Source organism: Cottoperca gobio, chromosome 19 (genome assembly GCF_900634415.1).
Source record: "Cottoperca gobio chromosome 19, fCotGob3.1, whole genome shotgun sequence".
NCBI lineage: Eukaryota > Metazoa > Chordata > Actinopteri > Perciformes > Bovichtidae > Cottoperca > Cottoperca gobio.
In genome coordinates this window covers 14,948,295-14,965,713 of record NC_041373.1, presented here as the reverse complement: position 1 = coordinate 14,965,713, position 17,419 = coordinate 14,948,295, and the positions used below count along the sequence as shown (strand labels likewise).

Genomic DNA, 17,419 nt, shown 5'->3' with positions numbered 1-17,419 from the left:
TGTAATCAGAATGTACTTTTTTGCACTAAAACGAAGGGGAACATTTGGAGTTGTTGTTATTTAAAGGTTATTATGCTGTGATGTTACTGGTCCGGCCCACTTAAGATCAAATCGTGCTGCATGTGGGCCCTGAACTCAAATGAGTTTGACACCCCTGGTCTAAATCATAATCTCTGTCATTGGTCTATGAACATAATTTATTCTGCATGGAGGAAATATTACAGATCTTTATGATTCTAACACGCTGCTGTCCGCTTTCACAGATACTACACGTTTAAGTTATTTGATTCGGAGCCAGGAAACCAGCAGTCACATTAACTAATCATTCTCTAATATCATGTCACGTCTTACAGTCGACCTCCAAATGACAGATTACTTGGAAATGTTGGCATCAAAATACACCGTACCCTGACACGTCCGTCTGGTGTCATCCTTTCAGTTTCTTGGAAGACTTTTGTATTTTCATTGTGTCCACACTTCAAGCCAGATTATATCAATCACTGTATCGTGGTGTCCCGTCACCGACAGGCTGATGAAAAGCGAGAACTGTGACAGTCAGTGCAGAAGTCCCGTATGCTCAGGAGCACACGTTTCATCAGTTAGAAGTCTGACGCAGCATTGATGTCACTTTTTCATTTATTTTAAGATCAGTTAAATGATTTTTAAGCAATTTTTTTTTTTTTAATGTCTCTGAAAAAGCATCTCATGACTGTTAATCAGTTGTTCATTCAAGCTGCTATGGAGATTGGTTCACATTAGATCGCATTGACATTCATACATTGTAAGTCTCAATCGTAGAAATAAATTCAATTATGACACTTTATTGATATGTTTCTATTTTTTCTTCAAAATATAAAAAGATAGATCATGAACATTCCATTGAAATATACTTTATACAGTTCTTGATGAGTTGTTCTTTGTGTCCCAACATTTCAAAAATAAAATCCGGCATAAGTCACAACCAGATACTCCAGTGACCACCTCCCCATTCACGCTCCTACTAAGACCGCAGTACAATGGACTAGTACCTAAGTCTGTTTTACACAATTTGATGGCATGTAAAATGAACATACATCTTTTATCTTTGGAATGCTTATGTGAACGCATGATGTTAGCCTGTAATATTAGATGTATGTGTGTCGGTTTGTGGTGTTTGTCACGTTATTTCTAATTAAACTAAAATATTAAATATAATACAAAAATCTATTCAGTATGATAACATTTCCTCTAAAACAACTCTGGACTTTTATCACTTTGTAAAATAAAATATTTTTTAGATTAATGTGATTGCTAAGGCTTTATGGAAAGCCATAAAGCCACTACACGTGTGGATGCAATCATCTGAACTGATGACAGAACGTCTGCGTCTCAGGGAGCGTACAGTAAGTGTCGATCAGCGGCATTCGTGGTGCAGATTGCATACAGTGTCCTCAATTTAAGAAAAAACAAAATACATATTGAACAGAAACAGGCACATAAATGAAATTGTTAGAATATTGTAGAGGATGTGTCAACCAAGGACCACATAACAGCTTCCAAACACCTGGAGAGGACATGTCATAATATTGTCACAACACAGATTAGCCGTTAAGTTAACAGTGGCACCTACTTACCATGTAAAGCATTGTTGTTCTTTTGGTTATGTGAGTGTCACACAGGAAATATCTTTAACATTGTATTACAGATTGCAAACTTTAAAACAGACTTAGCACTCTCAACATTGTAACTCATTCTGTTCAACATGACTAAATCAAATGGCAGTATTAAGCAATAGAAAAGGAAAGACATCTTTTTTTTTCAGCCTGGCATTGGCAGAGCAGTCACAATGTGGAGAAACGGAGAAATGGCAAACGTAACAGTGGAGAAATAAGGAGAAAAAGACGGTACTCGGCCATGAAAACACAAACAGCCGGGTGAAGTGTGCACACCATTGCTAGAAGTTTACCTCTGAAACATCTCCATGACCATCGAAGCCATCGTCGCTTAATGCCTTCAGAGATGGGAACTGGAAATCGGGGAGCTTTAAAAAGATAAGGGACCGAAATAAAATCCCACGGACCATATTTGCGAATAGACAGAAGCTCTGGAAACCTGTAAAACCTTGAATAGTCTGTGTAGTCTACATCACACGACGTTCTGGTGAGCCTCCAACTCTAATGTTCTGGGAATGGATCGAGGACCATTCAGCTGCCTGAGCTGAGCCCTGGACCAGCAGGGCCTGAAACTCACTTGGAATACCAAACCAAGGACGAGGTGCTTGGAGAGCACTCAACGAGATTTCTTTTTTTTTTTTTACATCCATCTCCCCTCGGTGGACACTGGTATCTCTCATCCTCTCGTTCACACTTAAAGTACTTCACTGACATCATTTTGGAAGCTCTGGGTCTCTTTGATTGGTGCTCACAGGACTGTGTCGTGTGCTGTCATGAGCTGCCAACTAGCCAGCTGGATGACGGTAACTCCGTGGGTAATGACGAATGCGAAGACCTGACCATCTAAAAAAAACAACGACGAGCTACCTCTACACACTCATGCTGCGGCACTGCGAGTGCGAGTAGTTTTCAGTTGCCTCTCGAAGGAAGACGTTTCTGCTCTACGACACGGCACAGTGTTCATAGTTATCTGGATTCAGGACGAACAATGACAGGAGGCTAAGGGGATATGTCAAGACTGTTCCCCCCTCGAGAGATTATCAAGTCACAATGCATGCGTTTCGTACACATCACGGTGAGGTGTTCACATTATCGTTATCTATATACTAGAATTTACTATGTTAGAAAGAAAACACCGACATCCACACACACCATCAACACACCTGAGTCCTTTAAACCACACACACACTTTGGAATGGCAGTCGGTCCCATGCAAACCTGAAATCTCTCTTGATTGTTCGCCAGAATATTATCTTTCATAGTCTGTTGTTGGATAACCTGCACTTGCGCTCCCGTTTTTCTACTTAGGACGAGTGGAACAGAACTGCCTATCCCAGCAAAATCCTGCCATGGGACATCCCAGGCCTTTACGAATCTCTTTACCACTGAGGCGTTGAAGATACTCTCGAGGTTCTCCATTTGCCCTGCTACAATCATGTGACAACTCTTGTATTATTGCCAAAGAAAAAAAAGCAAACTATGAGTACTAATAAAGCAGCCAAAAGTTGTGTAATGGAGGAGCTGTTGTTTTAGAACTGCTGCTGCTGCTGCTGCTGCTGCTGCTGCTGCTGCTGCTGCTGCCGCCGCTGCCGCTGCCGCCGCTGCTGCTGCTGCTGCTGCTGCTGCTACGGTAGTTGTGCAAATGATTCAAGGAGGAACACATGGACTTTGTGACTAACAACAAACAACCTTTGCACAAATGCTATAGTTTGGCAAAGTCTTGATGATCTCTGAATGATTATAAAATATAGTGCTCGATGCGTAACAAAGTAAAACTATGACAGCCGTTGCAAACACTGGACTGTGGAATGTAGGGCAGTAGTAGCAGAGAGATTTCATCAAACAAAACATAGTTCAGGGTGTACGTTGCAAACATACATGTTTCAATATTCACATTTTTTTAACTTTTCAAAACAAAATATAGCTCTTCTCTTTCATTATAATCTTTTTTAAAACATTAATTGCATATAACATTTTTTTAATTCATTTTATATATACTTTTTTTTGTATCTCTAGCACCCTTGTCTTCAACTAAGGGCTTGCAGAAAAGACAGTCATGCAAACTAGTCATGCTGGTAAACAAAGTTACAAAAATGCATTATATTTTTTTTTTTCATTTGTTTATCTCAGCGTCCATCCTTTGTCATCCCCGTGTCTTTATAGGCAAGAGTCTGTCATTGCTCATCGTCTTTTAAAAAAAAAAAACTTTCCTGGTGCTTGTGGGGAAAATAACTTTAACCCCATAACAAAATATTCACTTCCCATCTTTTTTTCCAGGACTTTGACTCCATTTCATGATGCCAAATTCTCTATTAACATTTGCATCTCTTTTTTTTTTCTCTTACTTCCATTCTGGACCTTTTTCTGCTCAGAGACTTCCTCCCCAAGCCATGGATAGTTGATTTGTTTATCAAAATATAGATTTGTTCTCTTTGTACACTTCCACACGTGCTCTACTCTTGGTCCATTTCGTCTCGTTCTCCCCTTTGCCTAAGGGCTCCCCTGATGGGCCATCCTTATCTTGACATTGACTTGCCTGAGAAGCAGTCGTTGGCAGCAAGAGGGACAAGAGAGAGATGGGGCAGGATTCAACTGGAGATTCTTGTGCCTAATTGGCAGTGTCTGCCTTTGTGTTAGGAGGAGCATGTATCTGATTGGTCCCTTTCAAAAAATCAAAATACAGAGTTTCCAGCTAATGTACAGTTTTATGTGACGTAAAAAGTGTCCTTGTGGCAAGGGTGTCCTTTACGTTGTAATTTAGGCAGGGCCAATACCCCTCGATATCGAAGACAATCGTCTCTTAGACTTTTGTTTTGTCTCCTTGAGTCTTTTTTTTACCTCCTCATGTCTCACTGTGTCAGTCAGACATGGGAAATACTTGTAATATTGAAATGTGCATATAGGAATGAGATGCTAGTGGCAGTTAAAGTACTTTTTAGAGGAATGTGTTTGTAGCAAACAAGAGGAAAAGGGCAGTGTGAGGGCGAGTACAAGTTTCATCCTCAATGGAATATTCCTCCTCATCTACTATACATTACAGAAGGTCATTCGGCAAGTGCTTGCTACAGGACCTTTGGTGTCCCATATATAGACTTCCGGGCAAGCCCATGTCAGTACATGAGAGATAAAGAGAAGTCTTTGTCCACCATTTCTCTTATGGTGAATGTTTCAGGTGTCTTCAGTGAACGTACACGGCCTGTTTGAGCTGATGCTACATGTGCTTCATTTGATCAACTTCATAGTCAGTGCTGTGTTTGATTATCTCAGTACGTGTGAAGAGGGCAGTGTTTCGGTGTGATAGAATGGAAGACATAGGTTCAGTGGCAAACACGCTGTACCAGTGCTAAACTTGAATGAGGGGCTATAGTATGGGTGTTGGTAAATACTGATTTCATACACACTATTTAGTGCATCTTTTTTTTTTTTTTGGAATGTTTTTAACGAGTAAGACCAATCCCCCCTTTTTCTCTCATGTACTCTTTTTTTTTTTTTTCTTCACCGTAAAGGAACCTAAGAGGAAAATGACATCTAAAAGATCCCTTGAATGCATAAATTCCTCTCTCCTTCCAACCGTCAAGTTATTCCCCAGCCAACAAATGCTACAATATGTTAGCAGAGATGCTACATTGTTCATTCAGTCCTTTGTGAAGACAAATGTTTTTTTTTTTTCAGAAACGTGTGAAGTTGCTCAGTTGTTGCTCAGCACTGTAGACGGTACTAGAGTTGGTCGTCATTCAAGATGGCGAGTATAATGTTGTTAGATAGAAGTCATCTGGAATGTGTAATCGGGAGTCCGCTTCTCTCCCAAAAAGTGTGTCAGTTTGCCGAGAAAGAGAAAAAGTCAGTCAGACGGTTGTCAAAAATGTGGTCGGAGTTCCAAGAGGCTGCTTTGGTAACGACGTGAGGAGCAGACCACAGGGGTTTTTTAAATTCATGATTAACCTCTGGCCTCTCTCTTGTCACCCCAAAGATCTCCTTTAAACTGTCCATCCGTCTCACACCTGTCGCTTACGTGGCTCCAGCCGCAAATTTGTGTTTACCGGTTACTGACTCCTCATTAGAGAGAAGGCGAATGCTAGAAACTTAACACTGTAAAGACAAGAACAGAAAGCCATTAATATTAAGTTTCACACAGAATAAACAGAATGTGTAATAAAATCATGTACTTTACTGAAAACGTGTTGCATTACGAGTAAGCACTTGTATTGGTTTATAGAAGTCAACTAATATAAACCAATCTCATATTTGGAATGTGCCAATTACATGGTTTTCACTAACATTGTGTACAATAGGGAAGCAATCAGGGATTACCATTACCTGTTAACTGCTGGTTAACTGTGCATGTCAGAATGAAGTGCACACATTTAAACTGCAATGACGCCTCTAACACAGCGACACAGACAGTCTCTCCAACATACAGACATATTCTTGGATTACACAATCGAGAAAGGGTGACAGTAAAACTGGTGACAGTATTAGAAAAACAAACTGAATGAAACAAGCTGCCAGCCAACTGCCCAGCACCGCGCTCCACACACATCATCTTTACAGGAGCGAGTTATACACAGAGCATTTCCAACAAGATTAGGGAGGAGTGTGTGTGTGTGTGTGTGTGTGTGTGTGTGTGTGTGTGTGTGTGTGTGTGTGTGTGTGTGTGTGTGTGTGCAAACAATTTCATTTGAATGATATGTACACACTTCATGGGGAAACATATTTTTGACAGATGGACACATACACTGCAAACATTTCGAAGAAGTCGCCACAATGTCAGGAGGCGTAACCGCCCGACCTCATCACGCAAACACAGGCGCAGATACAAGAAAGTGTTAGTCGACAACATCAGGTTGAGCATATTTACGGCAAACAACTCTTGTATGGCACGTGCCGGCATCATGCATTATTTCCCGGGAGATTAAACAACTTCTGTTGCGGTCTCGCCAGCAAACATCGTCCTTTATTGAAGACGCATTAGCTCTTCGTCTGCTCTTCGCCTCACCCTCTTCCACAGTATAGTTGCAGTTTTCTCCAGAGAAAAGCTGTTAGCAAGACAGTTCATATTTTCTAAAGACCAGCTGTATGGTAAGTATGGTGTATGGTATGGTTTGGGATTTACCTTCTCCTGGTGTCTGATGCATACATCTGCATCATTTCCTAAATATGTCTGCACAAAATCAGAAGCTAATAAAAATCTTAATGCCAAATGTAAACATTCCTGTAGTTCTTCTGTGTCACAGAATCCATTATTGGATACTAGCACACCAGTTTGTGTGGACACAAACCAGACTTTTCTTTTCTGCCTTTGTTCTGGCACCAGTAGCATCCTGACACAGTGCCAAAGCAGACTTTTTGTTGTTACGCTCAGACATTATGCACTGGAGTTGTAAATCATAGCAGCTTATTGATTTGTGATGCTAGCAGGTTAAAGTCAAAGGAATAGTCCAGCTTCTTGGTGAACTTCTTCGCTCAATGCATTTCGAGGATTGACGCCTCAGTGTGCAGCAGTTTGTTACACTCCATGATAATTATATAAACTGTATCATTAAGAGGATATTACTTATGTTCTTAATGCAACACTACATGATGTACCATGGTCACACAGCATTGTTCTCCTCTGCCTCTCACAGATGATACGATTGTTTAGTAATCCCACGCTTCCTCAATCTAAAGTGAAAGTGTTTGCATGTTTCTCTCAAGACTGCACATGTACCAAACATACATGACTTCCAGGACACATTAGCAACAACCATAGAAATATTTACATGAACTGTAAATGTATATTCAATAGCATGCAGAGCATTTACCCTCTGCAGGACCAGCGAGTGCAAGAAACCAACACAGAACAAACAATGCACTAATAATAACAATGGTTTAAAAATATCATGTACAGTAAAATAATAAACAAACATCTTTTTTTTTGCTTGCAATATAGACCAAATATGTATTTATATATAACCAGAAAGCAAGACTGAGGTGCAGGTCAGTGTGGCACTTCTGGTTCTGATGAAATACATATTAAATCAATCCGAATCAGTTTCCTGAGCAAAGCTCACAAAGCATACATAGATATATTCATTCTGTATGACTTTAATGTATTCACATGTGTAGATACAGATATGTACATATTCAATAATAACCACTGATCTATTAATAAGCATTGCTTGGAAGGTTTAGCTAGTTAAATCTAGCTGGTTTTGCATGAACTCCTAAATTGACATCAGAGCCTACGAGGGCCTCATAGAGGCACTTACAACATCTGCCTGTTCCGGTTCCTCAAACAATGTGTCAGAGTGTCCCATGTGATTTGCATTGGCCACGATTATGTGATATGACTCTTTACGATCAACAGAACCACAATTATGACATTCTTCAGATCAATTGGGATACAATACAAAGCAAATATGAACACATACAGTACCTTCTGTAGTCATAAATGTTCAAATTAAAGTGTTGCTGTGTGAGATTACTTCAGTCAATTGAGGCATTTAAATAAAAAAAACACATTTCACCGCAGATATACGAGATGGACGGACATTTTCCTCGACTGTAACAGAAAATGTACATTCCAAATAAAGTGGCATGAAAGTATAATTCAAAGTATCGCAGATCGTAACGTCCACACTGTGGTGTCAGTTTAAGATTATACTGTGTGCATGTGCACTTATAAGGTTTCATGCACTGAGAGAAGTGATGCAAAATGACTAATGTTCAGGTTTGCTGACTAAGATTAGCTTTGAGGATCGATCCCACGTGTGTCATTGTACTCGTTACATGTTCACAAAACAATTTCCTGCATTAAAAACGTACTATCCCAGAGTTTCCCTGCCTTACCGAAGTTCAGGTTGACGATACACATTACAAATGCTCAGATTCACTGGAGAAACAAAGCTCTGCATGCTGTTTCAGATATTCTTCAGACGACACTAAATTATTGTCTCTTTTTGACATCGTAACGGTGAAATGGAACAATATCGAGTATAAGCACGACTATTAGCAACGTCGGTCTGAACATGTGTGCGATGGCCTTCATTAAAGCCCGTATCAGACGCAGGTAGGATGAGACACTACAACATTAACAAACCTCTCGACAACAGATTCAAGTGATGTCATAACTATCACCGTGAATCATAATACTGCATATCTAAGTTCTCAGAAGGGTCTGGAAGCACATCGATTTTTAGACAAAATGGCAATCGGTAACCATAGATTATGACAATAAGAAGATCAGGACCGGACTCTTTTTTTCTCCTCTTACTACGTTTCGGTTCGGTAAAGAACTTAAAACAGTTTAAATACAACATTGCATCTTTTTCTGACATCTTTTTTTTGTGTTTTTTTTAGACAATCAGTGGTACAGAAAAGTCATTCCTTACAATGAAATGCACAATACGCGTGAAAAAAATATAAAACTATCACAAAACTAAAACAATTAAAAATGGCAGCCACAACATCAAACACGTTGAAAAGACCAGTAAGACCACTTGACTCATGATGGCTCATGATGTCATTGTATTACTTCTTGGAACAGCTAACCCAAAGACTGCCTACAAAGTCTGTGCATTTTTAGATTAAAAATAGATCTGCATATTTACATATGTAGGTGCACAGCATGGTTTCCAGCATTAAAACAATATTGCATGTTTATTGCATATGTGAATGTTTCTTTTTCTTTTTTCATGTGAGGATGTCAATCTGAAGGAGGATCTCAGCTATAAAAATAAAAGCTGTATATTTCCTAAAAGACATTATTTTAAATGATTGAGGGGGAAGGTATATGGTACCCACTGTGATCATTGGAATGCATTTGGTCATTTTAATTTGTATTTTTTTCTAATACAATTAAATTGTAAAAAAGTTTTAGACAAATATTTAAACTAAAAAATAATAATGGAAAAAATAAATATAAAAAATATATAAAAAGTGAATAAGAAGCAAAACAGATATTTTGAAAATCTGAACATCCTTAGCTACAGACGTTGTCACACGTTCAATCTATTCATTTGTAGTAATATAGTCCGTTCCTTATTCAACATGCAAGATTTAAAGGTTAGTAAAGTGCTTGAATTCTTTTTAAGTATATATTAACTATGTCGTCATCCATATCTTCATAAGTATATTTGTTGTACTTCATTTATTGCAATTTCTAAATAGCTTTTTAAATACATTGCACTTAGCTCTTTAGGCCTACATATAAGTACATATTTCATTTACATGACTGTCCTGATCAGCATTTCTTCAAAGGTTCACTTACTATCAGCTCTGCTCGTGAGGTTCTCAGCTGCAACACAATATATCATATCGCTCAGTTTCAAATGCTAGAAACGTGCTAAACCCTGGTTCTTTACTTTAAATGCTAACCCTAACCCTAACCCTAACTCTGCTACCCTAACCCTAAACTCGTGGTCCACAGGCAGCTTAAATGGTATCGAGAAAAATAAATAAAATGTTGAATTAAATTACTTCTTATATATTCTTTTGGGGCATATCATGAAATGTATATTTTTGTTTTGGAATATGATTGTTATAATTGCATATGATGCTTAAGATGATGATGAATATATAGAAATGTATTAGTTGCAACTGCTAAAGAAAGTGTACACTGGAAGGTAGCAATTGCATACATGGGATCTTAACAGCAATGTAATAAAATAAACTATAATTTCCATCATGTTAAGCTGCACATTTTACACAGTTCCTATGGTAACGTGATGTCACAATGATGATAGAACACTTTTAAAACTGAGACTTGTGGAAGTCGAGTCTGTCTTTTAGAGAGAATGACCAAAATGATGTCTACGCTGTACACACATCAATATTCACAAGAGACAGAAAGTAGAAACCTGTTTCAACATCAATCTAATCTATAAATGTGTCGTTGTCTTTGGCTAAAAGAAAAGTGTTTCTCTGGACAGTGTTGTGAGCTTGTTGTTTGGTACAGAACATTTAAAAATACACACTTAATTTACTGTGCACATTTCCACAATGTCTTTTTTTTTTATCTCTTATACTATTTTATTTAGTAACCGATCCAAATATTTATTTGAACATTTCTTCTAATAATTCAAAATGTACCTTTTAAAGATAGAATTTGTATTTGACCCCATCAGCTAACCTGATGCATGCGTCATAAACCGTTCACAAGACAAGGGGTCATTCTTTCTACATTCAACTTCATTTTACGTTATTGCTATTGTTTTTTGCACGGTGTCCGATCCAAATGGAGGCTTCGATGCGATCAGTCAACAGCTAATCCAATGCATATCTTATCGTCCTTTTTTTTTTTTGCTGCTACAAAATGGACGGGATGGGGGAGCGACAGCGGCGCAGTGGTCCTGGAGCCTCGTAGGTTTCGAAGGGAGGGCTAGTGATAGGAGCGAGCCGCAGGGATGACCCGGCCACTCCTGATATGTTATTGAGACTGCAAGATTTCTCGTAGCCCGTTGCTTTAAGAAAATAATTTTAACCAATGGATCAAATCATTATTTTAAATGAGGCGTTATTGTTTTGATATCATGTGCACATAAAACATAAGGAAGTTTACATGAACATGAGGTTCAAGATGTTATATTAATTGAAAAGAAGCAGATAAGTGGAGAGAAAATAATTAAGGATAAGAAATGTTATGAAAGCATAAAAACATATAAAGGACAGACGAGGACACACACACACAGACAAGACAAGACAAAACAAGAAAATGCGAGTTATGATATGTCATTTTTTTTCAAAACAGAAAGGTAAAAGATTACTTGATATTAAGAGATTCAACACCAACAATAGGCCCGTTGAATAAAGCACCATGTGAAGCGTAATGTGCAACGTTCAGGTGATTTAGACAACGATGTGGCCACAGTTAAACAGTTTAACACAAACACAAGTATAACACTAAGAATGCTCAGAGATCCCTGATCGGAGGAGTTGACCACATGAAGTTTTAGGAGATATAGCGCTAATGAAGTTATGTAAAATAAATAATTAGCTTGCTTTAGCAGCATAAGCAGCCGGATTAGTATGTGCTTTGGGTTAGTGTAAACTTCAAATGGCCAACACAAAAATGTCCTCTCTGCAACATGTGACATCACTTCCTGTCCCCCGGTAAAAAACCTCCTGTAGCGGAGTTCAGTCGACTTTTTGTCTACAGTGGGAAACGACACACGGTCCACGTGTTCACGTGTAATTCATGGAACTTGCACGGCCGAACGTGCGTCTACAAATTCAACTCATCTAAGAAATAACACATCGGCCTTTGTGTCCTTTCCCGCTGTATTTCTGGTGTGTTACACGGCATGCAGACATTAGATCCCCTCTGAAGGAGGCAGCCACAGAGAAGGTAGTGCTGTGCTGCATCAGGTGAAGTGAAACAACACCATTGGTAGGTAGCAGCCACTCCACCCTAACAATGGCTGACTGACCCGTGATGGATGGAGTTTTACAGTTTTATTAGGAATGTGTTACATAAGATGAATTTTAACTTTAAAAGGTGGAGTCAGCGATTGTCCTTCCCTCTCACTCCCTCTCTGCCTTTCTCGTTATACATCCTACGTGTGTATGAACACACAGACAGCTAGCGGATCTTCCTTGAATTTGACAAAGGTATTGGATTAGAATCGCCGACTCCTCCTTTAATGTAATGCAATAAAACTGTAATTCTACCAGAGGTTGTGACAGAATGACCAAGTTAATGTATATTTCTGTCAAACTCCAACCATCACAAGGCCACAGACAACAAAGAACACCCATTGGTACAGTGTGACGCCCTTTGTGCCTTCCTGCTGTACTTATATAATACATTGCGCACCGTGGTTACCGCTCCACCACTCTAGATTATGCATCATTTGAGTCAAACATTAATAAAAGTCCTTTTTTTATTCTGACTAGCTCAGGCACATTAGTCGGATGGCAACTCAGTGAAATATTGATGATGCTGTTTCACTGGGTTTCTTAGGCTGCATGTCCCACAGAGATGTCTGAGACGCTGTCTGGTCAATCTGCGGTGCGGCTTCAACCTCAAGTTTCATTCCAAAAGTGTTTTTTGCTCAAAACACACAAATGTATTGAGACAAATTGTCAGGTTGCATCAAATGGCAGCCATTTTTTGAGTTGAGAGGCAACAACAGGAGGGACAGAAACCTGCTTTTATAGCAGAGCTGCAACAATGCTTGCAGTGAATGCAGACAGGCTGTTGTAAATCTTAAATTAACATTATCTGATGAACCTTAACATGACCTAACTGCATTATAATCCTTAAGATAACATGATTTATGGGCTGCATTTTTTTTTCTTCAATAGTCATTCAATGTATTGCATGAATTCAGTAAATAGCTTTCTACACAGTAGTTTTAATTGTCAGTGGTGTACTCCGCCATTCCTTCGCTGGATTCACATTCCCTTCACACGCACACAAAACGATGTCTGCATGTAATCCATCTTAATTGTATTTTATTTATATCAGCCTCGGCGTTTACAGCTCGCTCTCTGACACCGTGTCAGAGCTGCTTTAGGTTTCGGCTAATGCAAAGCGACTGCTGCTAAGTCTTGTTGCACGTTTCTGCCGTTAAAAAGTTGTTTTTCAAAGAGAAATATAGGATATATATATATATATTTAAAAAATAGACATTTGTAGTATTTACTAATTTTTCTTTATTCAGCTGATATTAAATATTAATAATAAATACATTTAATGCTCTGCTTGGATGCTTCCTTTGATGACGAGTGCCATACAGATTTAAAATGTGCATTATGGGAATTTACAAAAGTTAAAAGGTTTTGATTCTACTGAGAAATTCCTTTGGATCTATTCTTGGTGCTAAAATCATCCCGCAGAGCGTAAAGAGAAAGAATGACGGGAAGCACGCACACTGCTCCTGCGATAAAAAAAACACTATGTTTTAAGATCTTCAGCCAAACGAAGACTAAAATACTAAACATTTATTGTTTGCAGTATTTCATTCTATCTTTCATGTCCTTTATCCGGCTCTTCTTAGTCTGAAATCCGAGGAATTAAAAGACTTGTCAAGTGTGATATGAGTAAAATATGAATAATAGAAGAGTTGCGATCTTTTGATTAGATGAAGGTGAAAACCGATGAAGAACAATGAATAACGTGGTTCTGATGACGTTCAGATATATGCAAGTGACCGGTTTGGCTCGCTAATTGATACGTTAGTTTGTTGTTGCTTGGTAAAATTCAAGACGAGGATACTTTTCATTTAAAAGGACAATAAAAATGCTGATAAAGTTAATCATGTCTCAGCCACTGCAGTCTGTCACGGTCTGCTGGCGTCCTCCTCCCTGTGCTAAGTACTGTATTTACAACATCAACAGGGGTTTTGTGCTCTGGGATCGTCTACCAGGGGAAATAGTGAGTGTGGCTGTCACTGTTTTCAGTGATGACATAATTCCTGCCCAAAGTCACACTTCATTTACACTACGGAGTCAGTACGTACCTACAGTCACACTTTAGTTACACTTGCAGTGCAGTGGCGGCCTGGGGATGGGATGGAGAATGAGTGTTAATCACAGAAGGAGAAGGTAAATGGAGACACAGAGGAACAGAGAGAAGGAAACAACTGCAAATATTCTGAGCAGACCAAGGAAACGATCGTGCAAAATTAAACTTATTGGACCAAAATAATAATCGTAATCATTCTCGTATGCATGTTTAAGGCAGAGAGATCGTCGGCCTCCTCTGTTATGTTATTAACATATGTCCTATGACTCCATGTGTGTGCTTGCTGTGGAGGAAACAGGATTTGCCGACTGTTCAGATGCTATTTTTGGGCATGGCCCCATACTGTATCATTATTGGGATTAATTGCCTGTTATGGTGTGATTTCCTGTTATCCATTATTATATGTGCTGGTCTCTTCATGGAGCCACAATGTGTCCACACCTGTGGTGTCTTTTAGGAATACTACGACATGCTGCTGAATCCTGCATGATCCTGTTAGCTCTATGTAGGTCACACATACCTATCTGTGTTATTATTAAAGCTCAAATCCATTTAATATTTTATACACATATATATATATATACTCATCATGCATATGCATAAATATTTATGTATACACTCTACATATATACATATCATGCATGTTTTACTTTGGTAAAGGAAAAATCCGGCTCAGACAAAATAATATTTGCAGATTGTTGTGATGAGGAAAGGAATGATAAGACACACAGTGGTGCTGTTACACACACACACACACCGAGCACAGCGACGTGGAGCGGGACACTGGCTCGTTTTCACACAAAAGGAATTAGGGAGTTAAATTTAGAGTTAGCATTATTTATTTAGTTGTAGCCTTTAGTACAGAGCCACTTAGCTAAACTAAATATAACAGCGTTTTTATAACTAGATCTATTATTTAGATTTAGTTTTTGTTAAACTTTGCAGAATGTCTGTCGATTTACGAGTGGTGGGAGGATAAAATATATATTCTTGGGTCCATAATAATTCGTTTTAATCGTATTATGGGTTCGGTTGACTTTGTTATTGACTAATGAGCTTTTTTTATCTTAAAAATCCTCGGAAATGTCCTGAATCAGTGAGATTTGTTCATTAATTTCACTGTTTTGTCAGTCCACGTCCTAGAAGACAGATAGTAGGTGAAGGTAAAACTCAACGGACAATACAGGAAGAACAGAGGGGAAGTCAAAACATCTAAACACAGTTGTACAAAACTCAAAGACATTAAGAGGAGAAAAAAAACCCATAACAGCAAAATATATTAATTCAAAAAGAAGTACAACTTAATCCTACTCACGTTAAAAATATACACACACGACACCACTGCAACACAAAGCACCACATATTACTCCACAAAAATACTAAATGAAAGACACATGTTAGAAACACAGGATAAGCACAAAAGCCCAAGAAATAAAAGAAAAACAACAACTCGAACACATAGAAGAGCTAAAAGGAGAGCGGAGAGGAGAGGAAGAGACGGAAACAAACGAGATCCTTGAAGGTCTTGAGGTCTGATTCTGAGGGGCAATCAAAGGGGCGATTGACCGCTTGACCTCAGTGACACATGCATATTGTCTTAGCGAAGGAAATTAAATGGCCAACGATCAAAGAGAAGAAACTGAAAAGCTAATAAAAAATAAGTTGGCAAAGACATCTTATAGCGTGTATCTACAAAATAAATCACAACTGAAGCACACGAGAATGACTTTTACACAGCGTGAGAATCCCTCTTTAAAAACACGCAGGAGAACGTTCATATAAAGAAATATATATTTAGTACTGTTCCCTTAAATCTGATTGTTCATCATGTGAGTTTGAACAGCCACATATACAACTTTCTAAATGTAGCCAAAGATTTACTTGCACATGCACTGGGCGAAAGGTGGGTTATATGTCATATATATATATATATATGTGTATATATATATATATATATATATATATATATATATATATATATATATATATATATATATATATATATATGACATACAGGGCTCTGTACACATGGCTTTGATATTAAATACTAGAGAATCAGGTTTCAGAGATGGAAAACAGATCAAGTGTCTTTGGTATTTACTGTAAGCACCAAGAACTATGTATTTCTCCAGTGCACAAGGCTCAACATACTAAACAGTATATATTACAGATCCACTATAGATCGCTGTATGGATCACAGTGTACAACTTTCCTGGAAGAAGCCCAAACCCCGAAGCTTCGTCCTAATGATTTCAGCGCTTATTTTCTTCAATGGACTCCTGATTTGCTTTAAAGAGGGATTTCTGTAGCACTTAAATTGCAGTTTATACATAAGAACCATTTAAACTGAAGCGATGTCAGGGAGCTGTAAGTGCAGGGCTTGGACAGCTCGAGGCTTGCTTACCTTAGACAGCATGTAGCCACTTTTCAATCAAATCATAGCATTTTGTCTGTTTGTCTGGTCAGTAAGTGTTTCAGTCACCGAGTGCAGCTCGTAATCCTTTTGATTTTTATCCAGGTCTCCACAGTACAAATACAAGAAGGTCCTGAACTTTGGACTACACTAGGCACTGAAAGCACAGATACATGGTCGAGGGGATAGTATGTCAGATCCATGACACGCTCAAAACTGTCTTTTTGTAACAAAGTAATATGATAACTGGCTCTGGTGATAACAATTTTAAATGTTTGCTGTTTTTTTAGCGTGGCATGTTTCAAGAGGTACTATCCCTCGACCTATATGACTCCGTTGACCCCAGCGACCTTTGGCCTTGGAAAGATGATTGTCGTACAACACGGCACTCTTTTTTTACATAAAATACGGCATATGTGCATCTTTGAGCCTAAATTGTATTCTAGCATAGAAGGAATAAGTGCCATTACCTGAAGAGTAATCTGTGCACGAGTACGTGTACATATGTAGATATAAAACTGTAAAAACAAAGTGTATTTTCTAAGGCAAAATTGAATTGCAGTGAGTGCTTTTGTTTGCCAAGGTGGAGGTCCGTGGGGTTAGGGAGTAACACAAGTAAACACAGTAGAGGGGGGGGGGGGAACAAAATTAAGCCACACACGACAACACAAACACAAAACTCAGACGGCATTGAGAGGACAGAGACACAGTGTATAACACGTAAGAATGAAAAAGCCCACATACACACGCGTGATATGACACAACCTGAAGAGAGAGACGACAACAACAACACAGAGGCACATCAGACAACAATGTGACCCGCTGTTCCCGTTCAATCTTCTACAGTGTTATGTTTTATTATTACTTATTGACACAGGACACGACAACTGGGTTATTTTCACTTGGAGC

General features: G+C 38.6%; 1 protein-coding gene across 2 annotated transcripts in view; it reads right to left on the bottom strand.

Annotated features, from left to right (window-relative positions):
* Positions 1–801: 801 nt before the first annotated feature.
* Positions 802–17,419, bottom strand: part of LOC115024650 (potassium voltage-gated channel subfamily C member 1-like) — a 53,205-nt gene continuing 36,587 nt past the window's right edge. The window contains exon 5 of one of the 2 annotated variants that reach the window (XM_029456419.1): positions 802–11,092. In XM_029456419.1, coding sequence (XP_029312279.1) covers positions 10,938–11,092 — 155 coding nt within the window. In that variant the 3' untranslated portion in view covers positions 802–10,937. The remainder of the gene's footprint in view (positions 11,093–17,419) is intronic. The other variant, XM_029456418.1, reaches the window with a different exon arrangement.